This window comes from Tachypleus tridentatus, chromosome 13 (assembly GCF_004210375.1).
Source record: "Tachypleus tridentatus isolate NWPU-2018 chromosome 13, ASM421037v1, whole genome shotgun sequence".
NCBI lineage: Eukaryota > Metazoa > Arthropoda > Merostomata > Xiphosura > Limulidae > Tachypleus > Tachypleus tridentatus.
In genome coordinates this window covers 71,094,731-71,107,338 of record NC_134837.1, presented here as the reverse complement: position 1 = coordinate 71,107,338, position 12,608 = coordinate 71,094,731, and the positions used below count along the sequence as shown (strand labels likewise).

The 12,608-nt window shown below is 33.3% G+C and overlaps 1 protein-coding gene across 1 annotated transcript in view; it reads left to right on the top strand.

Annotated features, from left to right (window-relative positions):
• Positions 1 to 8,838: 8,838 nt before the first annotated feature.
• Positions 8,839 to 12,608, top strand: part of LOC143236808 (forkhead box protein K1-like) — a 30,616-nt gene continuing 26,846 nt past the window's right edge. Inside the window, exon 1 of the mRNA XM_076475383.1 lies at positions 8,839 to 10,262. Coding sequence (XP_076331498.1) covers positions 9,904 to 10,262 — 359 coding nt within the window. The 5' untranslated portion in view covers positions 8,839 to 9,903. The remainder of the gene's footprint in view (positions 10,263 to 12,608) is intronic.

The window sequence follows — 12,608 nt, the reverse complement described above, 5'->3', positions numbered from 1 at the left end:
TATTCATTCATATTCATTATGACTATAGCGTTACCTTTATCTGTTTTTAGAATTTTTATGTTTTTGTCTTGTTTTAGGTTTTTAATGGAATTAATGTCTCCTTTTGTAAGGTTGTTTTTCAGTTTTCTGTTTTGTGAAATTATGTTGATGGTTTTGTGAGAAAATTCTTTGAAAAAATCGTTTAAGATGTTGTTTTTAGGTGTTTCTGGAAAATATAAATTTGTAATTTTACCTGGGAAGTTTGGCTGTTGGATGTCAATAAAATTATCTAAGTTGTCTTCTTTCTGTTGGTTGTGTTTGGTTGTTTCCTTGTTTTTCTTCTCTGTAGAAAGTATCACAAATCTCCTGGCTAGGTCTTCTAAACATGTTTTGATTTCTATGGTTGGAATGTACCTAGGTGCTATTGCGAAGTTGAGTCCTTTGTTAAGTAGATGTTTCTCGTCTGTGTTTAATTGACGGTCGGATCCGTTAATTATGAAGTTAGTCAACGGTTTGTCGTTTTGGTGTCTTTTCTGTTGTTTGCATCTTAGTTTTTCTAGTTTTTTGTTGTGGCAGATCTTTTTGTCTCTGTCGTTCTTAGTATTGATTTGATTTATGTTTCGTTGTATAAGTCCGTAAATCTCTGGTTTAATGGAGCATGCCAGTTGATGGTCTAGGTTCATTAAATAAAATGTGTTTTACGGCTCCTAGATGGCACTACCATTATTGGCGAGTGTAGCTATATCAGATAATAGGGACGTTGCCAAAGTTGTCTATCTGGTAGCTAAAATTCAGCTTTATAAACTACTAGACCAGTCTATAAAATGTAATGGTGGCATACACGTATGACAGTAGATGCATTTAAATAAATTCGCGTATTTTAACCAAATGTGCGTGAGGTTGATAGATTGGAAAGACTCAATACTGGAAAAGGAATGTTAACCATAATTCTGAATTCACTACGTGTACGGCCCGGCATGACCAGGTGGTAAAGGCACTCGACTCATAATTTGAGGGTCGCGGGTTCGCCCTTTCAGCCGTGGGGGCGTTATAATGTTACGGTCAATCCCACTATTCGTTAGTAAAAGAGTAGCCCAAGAGTTGGAGGTGAGTGGTAATGACTAGCTACTTTCCCTCTAGTCTCACACTGCTGAAATAGGGACGGCTAGCGCAGATAGCCCTCGTGTAGCTTTGCGCGAAATTAAAAAATAAACAAACACAACGTGTATTTACACGAAGTACGGTAAAATGTATATACCTAAATATTCAGACATGTTAAAAAGTGACTTTAACCGAGATGTGTCTGTGAATTAATGACGTCAGTCTAAGTGAGTCTCTGACAAATCAGATTGTAAGAAGGTGTTAAATGTGAAAGACAAAAATACTTGTGTCTGTTGTGCAGTTTGCACAATCTCTAGAACCACTAAAATACATACCCACACTTGTTGTTGTTTTTTTCAGTATTCCCGTGTTTTTCCGGTATTTACTTTTTTTTTCCGTGAACTGTCATAGAACATGCCAACACTTAGAGAATGATGTTAAAATTACTTCTCATAATCGACCTGAGGACAAGCCTGAGAAAAGGAGGAAAAGAAGTGTGATATGCGAGAACATTATGGATTTTTCTACCACGTTTAATGATATACAGGTTTTCAAAATGTGTGATATGTATGAACATTATGGATTTTTCTACCACGTTTAATGATATACAGGTTTTCAAAATGTGTGATATGTATGAACATTATGGATTTTTCTACCACGTTTAATGATATACAGGTTTTCAAAATGTGTAATATGTATGAACATTATGGTTTTTCTACCACGTTTAATAATATAAAGGTTTCCAAAATGTGTGATATGTAAAAACATTATTTTTTCTACCACGTTTAATGATATACAGGTTTTCAAAATGTGTGATGTGTGAGAACATTATGGTTTTTCAACCACGATTAATGATATAAAGGTTTTCAAAATGTGTAATATGTGAGAACATTATGGTTTTTCTACCACGTTTAATGATATACAGGTTTCCAAAATGTGTGATATGTGAGAACATTATGGTTTTCCTACCACGTTTAAAGATATACAGGTTTTCAAAATGTGTGATATGTGAGAACATTATGGTTTTCCTACCACGTTTAAAGATATAAAGGTTTTCAAAATGTGTAATATGTGAGAACATTATGGTTTTTCTACCAAATTTAATGATATACAGGTTTCCAAAATGTGTGATATGTGAGAATATTATGGTTTTTCTACCACGTTTAAAGATATAAAGGTTTTCAAAATGTGTGATATGTAAGAACATTATGGTTCTTCTACCACGTTTAATGATATAGAGGTTTTTAAAATGTGTGATATGTGAAAACATTATGGTTTTTCTACCACGTTTTATGATATAAAGGTTTTCAAAATGTGTGATATGTGAAAACATTATGGTTTTTCTACCACGTTTAATGATATAGAGGTTTTCTAAATGTGTGATATGTGAGAACATTATGGTTTTTCAACCCCGTTTAATGATATAAATGTTTCTAAAATGTGTGATATGTGAGAACATTATGGTTTTTCTACCACATTTAATGATATAAAGGTTTTCAAAATGTGTGATATGTGAAAACATTATGGTTTTTCTACCACGTTTGATGATATAAATGTTTCCAAAATGTGTGATATGTGAGAACATTATGGTTTTTCTACCACATTTAGTGATATAAGGTTTTCAAAATGTGTGATATGTGAGAACATTATTTTTTTTCTACCACGTTTAATCATATAAATGTTTTCAAAATGTGCGATATGTGAGAAGATTATGGTTTTTCTACCACGTTTAAAGATATAAAGGCTTTCAAAATGTGTTATATGTGAGAACATTATGGTTTTTCTACCACATTTAATGATATAAAGGTTTTCAAAATGTGTGATATGTGAAAACATTATGGTTTTTCTACCACGTTTGATGATATAAATGTTTCCAAAATGTGTGATATGTAATAACATTATGGTTTTTCTACCAAGTTTAATGATATAAACGTTTTGAAAATGTTATTTGGGTTGCCTAATTTACACATTGTAATGGTGGCCACACGTGATCTAGAAAGCTGTTAACATTACCCTGTTTTAACTGTTTCCTTGCTTTGTTCTATTTAACAGGTAATGACATCTTCTCTGCCAGCAGTTCTGTTCCAGTACAGTATTGAGCATCTGGATTAGATGGATTGGCACTGATGTAGCCTTCACTGGCTTATTATAGTATTGATTGCAAATAACAGTTGACCAATGGTGTCAGGACACAAAGGTCACAACGTGATGTCGTCGACTGAGCAAAGGAAATTACTTTACCTCCCATATTCGATTGCACTTTTTGGATTAAATTTTCTTCTAAACGATCGACAAGAATGACTTAATTTTTGGCAACCAACATAACTGGCTCTCTAGCAAACAACTTTAATAAGAGGAAGGTCATGGACCTAAGCACTCTCTGAAAAAAAAACGACAATTCCAACATTTGTGTATGTACTTTCTGGTTTTATTTCTACAATAAAAGTTTTGTCAACTTTTCTAAAACTGTTCAAATCTTTTATTCTCCACACCGTTTATAATTAGTTTGTAGTTCATTTAAAAATTAATAATTATACTTAACTTCTTGTGCAGAATACAAAACATAACAACAACGTTCATTTTAGATATTGGAAACTTGTAACGAAATTGTATCGAGAGTAAGTTATTATACTGATTTGTCAGTTTATGTTCTATTTAATATTATTATGTTCTATTTATTTAGTAGTTTATCGTATGCAAACATTTTTAATGAATCTGCAGAAAACTTACAGTCAGTCTAGTTTAGAGCCCGAATAGTATTTTCTCTTGAATATACCTAATTTTTGTGGCAACCTTCAGAGAGCGATCAAGACCATTTAAAGTATATCGATAATTTAGTTAATCCCTATACACATACATGTATTTCTATCTATTCATTTCAGTGGCATTTTCAATTATCTTCATTCGGTAATGTTTCGTGTTCCTAACTGTGATCATATGGTCCATACGGTTGATTTTGTTAATCTTTGACTGATGTAAAGCCGTAAGAGGAATGGTTTGTTTTGAATTTCGCGCAAAGCTACACGAGAGATATCTGTGCTAGCCGTCCTTAATTTAGCAATGTAAGACTAGAGGAAAGGAAGCTAGTGATCACCACTCTTTGGTACTCTTTTACCAACGAATAGTGGGATTGATCGTCACATAACGCCCCCACGGCTGAAAGGGCGAGCATGTTTGGTGTGACCGGGATTCGAATCATAAAGCCGAAAGAAGGTCATTAAGTGACCTTAATGACTTTATGAACAAAGTTAGCAAGATCCCTGTGGTGATAACGAACCTTTGCAAATGTTTCAGACGTATCAGTAAAAGCAGAAAAATGACGATATGAAAAATTGCTTCAATTCTAGGAAAAGCAGTTTTCAACTTGTCGGAATTGGGTTGATATTGTATCACTTGTTTTATAACAGTAAATTTAATTACAATCCAACTCTTTATAATCATTTGGGGATAAAAGTATTAAAAACAAATATTAATTTAAATGGGATGATGGTGTCTACGAATTATGGACGTCTAACCATTTGTGTTGATATTGGTCCTAATTTATTTCACAGAAAGATAATAAAAGATATTGTTTTATTTGTACTCTTTGATAATCACCTGCATTAATGATAATAATTACAAAGCCATATGCTGTGATGAATATTTTCAACACTGCTAAATTATTTGTTTGTTTGTGTTTTATTTTGCGCAAAGCTACACGAGGGGTATCTGCGTTAGCCGTTTCTAATTTAGCAGTGTAAGGCTAGAGAGAAGGCAGCTACTCATCACCACCAACTCTTTGGCTACTCTTTTACCGATGAATAGTGGCATTAACCGTAACATTATAACGTTTACACGGCTGAAAGGGCAAGTATGTTTGGTGTGACGGGGATTCGAACTCGCTACCATCAGATTATGAGTCGAGTGCCTCAACCACCTGGCCATGCCAGGCACACTTCTAAATACCGTAAAACCACACACTAACTATTTTAAAGGTGAATTTTCAACAAATTTAAGAATTGTCTTTGAAACTGTACTTTGGTTAGGTATAATTCCTGTGTGGTTGCCATATTTTTAAACACTTTAGTTTTTGATAAAAAATGAAACAAAACATGCGGGTTCTCGAACTCAAGTTCCTCTCGGTCGTTCGGCTGTTTCCGTGACGTTTTACAACTATGATGTAATAGTTGCCAAACATGCTTCGTTGCGCGCCAACCATTTTGTTCCTTTCAGTGCTGGTGTTTTATGTAAATCTATCGGTGCTTTTTTCGGATTACATACTTTGTGAGACTATATTTTGTCTTGATATTGCTGCTTTATGTTTGTTTTATGATAACATGGTTTACTGCGTTGCTTATGTTTGTAAAAACGGTTCGGCAAAAGCTTCTTTTCGTTTCCATGCAAGGAGAAGGAACCGGCAAGGTGGCGACAGTGGGTGCGGATGGTCAATAGGAAAAACTGGACTCCTTCACACCGTGCAAAGCTTTGTCAAGATCACTTTGAACGCTCATGTTTTGTGTCGGATCCCACTGTTTTGGATTCCGTGGGTTTCAAGCCAGGCAGGTTGAGACTGAAAAAACCATCTGCAGCAGACAGGATCGTCCCCACCATCTTTCCTCGTGTAGAGCTGAGGACTGATCTCAGCCTGCAAAGTACAGGTTCTATCCCTCTGAAGCCATCCCTTGCCATCACGAAAAGAACAAACGTAAAGGTATGTATGCAGTATAAAGCGATAAACAATAATTAGTATAATATAATAATTTAAAAGTACAAGTTTTTGAAGAATGTAACTAGACATGCACATTTCACATTCATGAGCGTGTTTTGCATTTGTGGCACCTGAAAGTCAGTGAAACCTTGATTTCCTAGTCTAGACAGTTGATAAATCTATCCCAAATAGAGTATATTCCAAGTTTAAAAGCTGGTAGATCATTTTGAAGATGTTTTTGTATCATTTTTAAATATGGAAAAGTTTGAAGAATTCCATTTTTCAAATTTAACATTTCAAGATAAATTGAAATAAGACTATGTCTTGAACATGTTGAAGTAATCAAGTACATGTTATGTATTTAAAAAAAAAAACATTGTAGACTTGTAAACAATCAAATATAAACTCCATAACGTATTTCCATAACTCATCATAATAAAATTAATCTTAACACAGTACTTTGACATTGCCATATTAAATGTAAATCTCATAAACCTCATAAAGCATGTCGTTTTAATACATAATCTTATATCTTCAGCTTTTAGAGGAAAGTGTTGCTGATGACACAGTGCCTTCTTCTGTAGAGGAAGTTGTGATTCAGCCCACCCATGCCAAGATTCTAGAGCTGACTCATTTCAGAGTGTGTCTATTCAGACTCTTGTAAGTAGATCATGATTATTATATTAAAATTGCACGTGAAATAATACAGACCATATTTGTTGTCATGACTTAGGCTTACCATTCTTTGGTATGACCGACTCGCAACCGGCCTGGGCGCTATCAGTATCACTCACGGTTCCGCTACTCTCGCTCGTAGAACTGTCATCATCACTAGAACTTGTCAGATCTGTGTCAAAAGTAACTGTTCCTGGTTCGTTCAGAGTAGGTTCGAATTGATATGGTGCTATTCGACACTGTTCAGAACACAAAGCCAAAACAGATTCCGCCTCTGTTTCTCCGTATGCACTGGTCATGTTTATTTACATTCAACGCGCTGGCGTTGGCGGTTTGTTTGGCAACTATTACGTCACAGTACTTTTCCTAGCGGCAAACGTAAATCTAAAACGTTCGGATTGCCGTTCGGAAAGGGCTCTTTCTGCACGAAGTTCTATGTTTCATTTATTAGCACATATTTTTTATAAAAAAATGTGAACTTGCAAAATTAATAAGTATGAGCAGTTCTTTTGACTGCAAAGTTTTATTTCTTCTGTAAAATTCACCTTAAAAGTGTTCACAATGAAGTGAATGAATACATTTTTTTTCTTCAACGGCCCAGCATAGCCAGGTGGGTTAAGGCGTTCTACTCATAATCTGAGAGTCGCAGGTTCAAATCTCCGTCGTACCGAACATGCTCGCTCTTTCAGCTGTAGACGCGTCATAATGTGACGGCCAATCGCACTGTTTGTTGGTAAAAGAATAGCCCAAGAGTTGGCGGTGGGTGGTGATGACTAGCTGCCTTCCCTTTAGTCTTACACTGCTAAGTTAGGGACGGCTAGCAGAGATAGCCCTTGAGTAGCTTTGCGCGAAATTCAAATCAATTTTTTATAAAGTTTGCACAGAACTATTTGAAGACTATCGGCACTAGCTGTACCTAATTTACTAACCAATAGTGAGATTGATAGTAGCATTATGCCACATACTATAGCTGAAAAGACGAACATGTTTGGTGAGAATAAATAAGAATTAAATGTATTTATTCACTCAAAGTATGAAAAGTTTGCATTTGGTATAAAATAAATTACTTACCTTATAACAGGTTTGGATATATGCTTCATCTATTTATTACTATGCAGAAATCCTAGATATATTTCTTTATATGCGAGATAACAGGGAAAGATTTGAAAAGTAAAGTTTCAAAATGGCTGTTTAACTGGCAACTGAACCTCAGGGTTCAATTTTGAGAAGTGCATTATTTCAGTAACGAAATATACTCACAAAATATTTAATTAATTTTATAAATTTTGAGAGCATTTTAGGGCAAAAAGTTTGCAAACAAAGAAAAAAACTTGAGTAGGTACGATAAAATTTTAAGTTGACAAACCTGTAAATGAAAATACAAATGGCAGAGTATGACTGGTGGTTAGGATATTGGTCTAAGAATATTAGAGTCTTGAATTCGAGACGTGATTTTACAGATGGGGTATGCTATAAGAATGATAGTTTATCTCCATGTTGCAAGTTCAGGTGAATGGTTGCCTTTCTCCTGGTTCACAGCTCAAAATTATGGTTGGTTCTGCCTAAACCATATCAGTTTATAACATGAACACTAAATCCATTGTGTGCATAAGATTTTGTTCAGGTGAACAAACAATAAATACCAGTTTCAACAATGAATAACCTTGTAGTTTCTGGAAGCTCCATCTTAATATCCAGATATTATTAAAAATATTGTTGTAACGTTGGTCTTTATATATTGTTTGCGTATTCTTTTAAATTATCAGGCGAAAATAATGCAAGGCCCAATCCAGTTGATGAAAAAAGATCAGTATATTTTCTCCTTTTTAAACTTCCATACAGGTGTAAACCACTTTTAAACTGTCGTATGTTGTACAGGCCTGCGTCTATATTCGATAAATCAATTTACTTATTACTTATACAAAATAGAGCAATAACTCTCTTTTATCTCAATTCCTTGACATTTCACGGAACTTCATATATTTGTAACACAACTACGTTGTAGATATATCTGAGACTAACTTGAACTTAATGCCACAATATATTATCAATGGCCCGTAACTCCTTCTAGCTCACAAATAAATTACAACCTTAAAAATACAGTTTTACAAGTTAAACTGTACTTCAATTTTTTTTTTTACCGAATAAACCTTCACGTTAAAAGAAAATACAGCAATATTTGGTATGAGTTCACCTAATTATTTATAAATCTTTTACTTTTAAATATTATATTCTTAAAAAGGAAAAGAAAACAGAAATCGAAGCTGTTTAACACTGTTTATTGTTAAGTACCAGAGGAATTGCTACGTGTTTAAAATTAGGGACTCGGACCTATAGGAGGCGCAGGAAGTTTTCAAGACATCAACTGGTGATGCGAGGCATGGGTCCCGTGTGCCAGTGCTTAGTGGCGCCTCTGTTAAATGCAAAGCCATACTATGAACTCTCTCTTCTCTACAGGCTACTGTTATTGAAATCCGACTTTTAGCGTGAAAAGTCCACCAGACATACCGCTGAGCCATTAGATAGGGATCTGATTGAAAGGGAAAACTGTTTTTTTATTTACGAAAACGCGTAAGAACTCGGTTATTTAAATTGCTCGTTTTTTTTAGTTCGGTAAATTTTTATACAATATACTGTTTGCGCATTTACTTGTCGAGGATGTGTAAGTAATTTTCCATTTCTTTCACGAACAAACAACTATCAGTTTTATTTTGTGGTTAAATTTCCTAAAATACTTATTAAATATGTATATATAATTTAAAGTTTGTCTGTCAAACATAAACTACATTAACTTGAATAACAATAAAATAATTAAATACGTAATTTATTAATAGACATTAACATTTAACATCACTTCATTCAGTGTTAAAAAATTCACGTGTCTTTGTAATGATTTGAAAGAACAGCACTTTGGCTGTAATTATTTAAATATTGGCATCTTATTGTTATAGAGGGCGCTAACAGCTACTGCTTCTAGTTTCTACGGTCTGTTTACTATTTTTGTGTCTCACAAGGTCAATGCATGAGATGTGTTCTATTTACAAAAACAAAAACACACACAAAACATTTGACCTAGATAATGAAACTATGTTTTTCTCAAATACACGTTAAAATATAAATAAAAACGCAATTAAAACTTTGTTAGCAAAAAATGATGAATTTGAAAAGAAAACAACATTGTTTGTAAACTGAATATACTGTTCTGATTTTTCGCGTCAAAACATTGGTCGGGTAAACAGTGCGCAGTCACGCAAGGTTGCACCCAGTTCGTCAACACTAGTTCTACCTATAACTCGTACTGTAGCTGACCACATGAGCTTTCCCAATGAAATACTGCAAGAAATGTTCGCAATGCATTGTGGGTGGCGTGCTCTGTTGCCGTGCTCATTGATTGTAATGAGATGGATCTCTTCTCGTCTGTGGTGGTAGCCATATTGGAGTGAGTGTGAAGATAGTTGCTCATGTCTACGATACAAAAACCATCGGATAATGACGCTTGGGCGCTTTTGGCCCTAAAACCGGCTCCTGCTAGCCCTTCTAAGGTTCAATGGAGCCCAGAATCGAAAGGAACCGCCATAGCACGTCTTGAAGGAAGAGAATTTGAATACATGATTCGGCAAAATCGCATTACTATAGGAAGAAATAGCAGTCGAGGCGAGGTAGACGTGAATATGGGACATTCAAGTTTTATATCTAGAAGGCATTTAGAAGTTTATTTTGAGAGTCCACACTTCTTTATGAACTGTAATGGAAAAAATGGAGTATTTGTTGATGGAGTTTTTCAAAGGAAAGGTGCACCACCTTTACAGTTGCCAAAAACGTAAGTAATACACAGGCTAGTTCGAGGTATACAGGCCTATTTTTAGTTTGTTATGTTGCGTGCTCTGTGTTTACATTTAACTAAGCTACCCATAGACATTCATTTTTGTAAGCCTGTAACGCACTAACGGTTAACGGGGCTACACTGAGAAAGACGTTAGATATCGGTAGAATTTAGAAAAATTAAAGTGTATTATTGAACATATTTTTTATTAGTGTAATAGCATTTATATTTATTTTTATAATTTTTGGTACGAGCTTAATAGTTTACGTACTTTATACTGCAACTTAAGTTTCAACCAAATTTTAGCTTTGAAACTGAATAAACTAATGTAAAGTGTTATAATATTAATGACATTAAACAAACCCATATTCAAATTAAATGAAAGTAAAGATTTATTCTACTGAATATTCTAATATGAATTATAATTAGTAACATTCTCTAGTCTATTACTTATGCACCTGGTGGTCAAAGTTGGACGTATTTCAAAAATGTGAAAACATTTCTATATTTATAAAAGACACAAACAAACCAATTTATAGTGCTCAGATACATTTTTGACGTGAGTTTTAATAAAGTTTTAGACTAACTTGTAGAAAGAAAATAAACATAAAGAACGTGATATCACACTCAATTAAATGCTAGTTTCCAAACTTAGAAAAATTTGAAAGCCCTTGAATATTACTTGTATTAGTGAATTCTAAAGATTCACATATGAAAGTGTTTTCTTATTCCATACATGTAATATTAGAAGTTTTCTTTGTAAAATGAAACAAAATATATGAAATTTGCTCATAATAAATGTACTAAATAATTTTCTGCTTTTTGGTTTTACTTTCAGTACTGACTGTGTTAGATTGTTTTTATTTAGGTTAGTAGTTTTGTCAATAGTTCAGTTAATCTTCTGTTTAACAATACTGGGGTGACTAGCATGTTGATATTTTTAACCAAATTTAGTTTTTCGAGCTGTTGGAGATAGGAAAAGAGTCACTGGTCTTTCAATGAGTTTAATTATTTTATTGTTAGATTTAGGAAATATGTAATAATTTCTCAGAATAATACAGATAATATTCATTAATAACATATAAAAAAATAACTATGAATACAGATTTGTTACCATTCATGAAAACTGATAGTTTGCCCTCTTAATTAAAACGTAACTAGTTTTGGTATTACTGTACATGTACTGCGTGCAAAGTATACCACACACCCATATAGCTGTAAGTAAAACAGGTTTTTAGCAGATAAATATACTAAATCTGTAAACAAGCAAAATAAATTTATCCCACTTTGTTTTACAGATTTAGTCATTGTACTATATTTTTAACTTTGGTAGGACATGCTTGGTTTCGTATAATAATACAGACAGTGTCTGTATGTCATACATTATGAAAATGTCAAACTATTCTGCATTTTTAGAGTCCCTATTCACTTGCACTTTAAAGATTTTCACTTTAGAGATTCAATCTATAATTTTTCTCTTGTTATATTTCCATTTAAATTAAATTGGTATTTATTTTTCAAATGTACTTTTATAACCAAACTACTATTTCTGTAAAAGTTACTTGACACATGTTTTTTAATATTCTCTTTTTTTTTTGTACATCTATTCACTGTAATGTTGGTTTGGTTGCATTTTAACTTAAGGTTGAAAATAAATAAAGAAATGCAACCCACTATATTATGAATTTCTTTGTTAAATTTGTAATGTCTTACGTTTTTGTCAGGGCAAGTCAATCTTCAGAACAGTATATGATAGGTATTTGTTCATGGAAAGCTCAAGTCTAGAGATTATAATTTTTTCCATAATTTGTTTTTCAATTAAACTAGGAAGTTATGTTATTCCAATTAATTTGATACACTAATTTTTGTTGATAAATTCTGTTATTACAAAACCAAGTACAAGTTCTTACTTACATTTCTGGTTTAATAATGAGCACACCATCCATGTTGACCAGATTTACCAGACGGTGTTAATGTTTTTGTCAAGAACTGGTTACCCTCCTATCTTTGTTGTTTGTCTCTTCAATAGCAAACTCCAGTGGCTAAAATTATTAGAGTTTCATGTCTGTGTTTTGTTTAAATCACTGATATGAAAGTTTCTCAGCTTGTAACAAATGAAGTATTTCACAAACTTTAAGTTTGTTGCTTGGATGATTTTTGTGTTGTTGTTTTACTTTACCCACTAAATATCTGACTAATCTGACATTATTCAGAATCTGAAATATTTATATATTCTTATTTATGGTAGATGAGGAGTAGGGAGATTAGTTGTATTTCTGAAAATTGGACCTTTGTTAGTGTACATTTTTTTTGGTCAGTAAAACATGGTAGACTCTAGTGTTA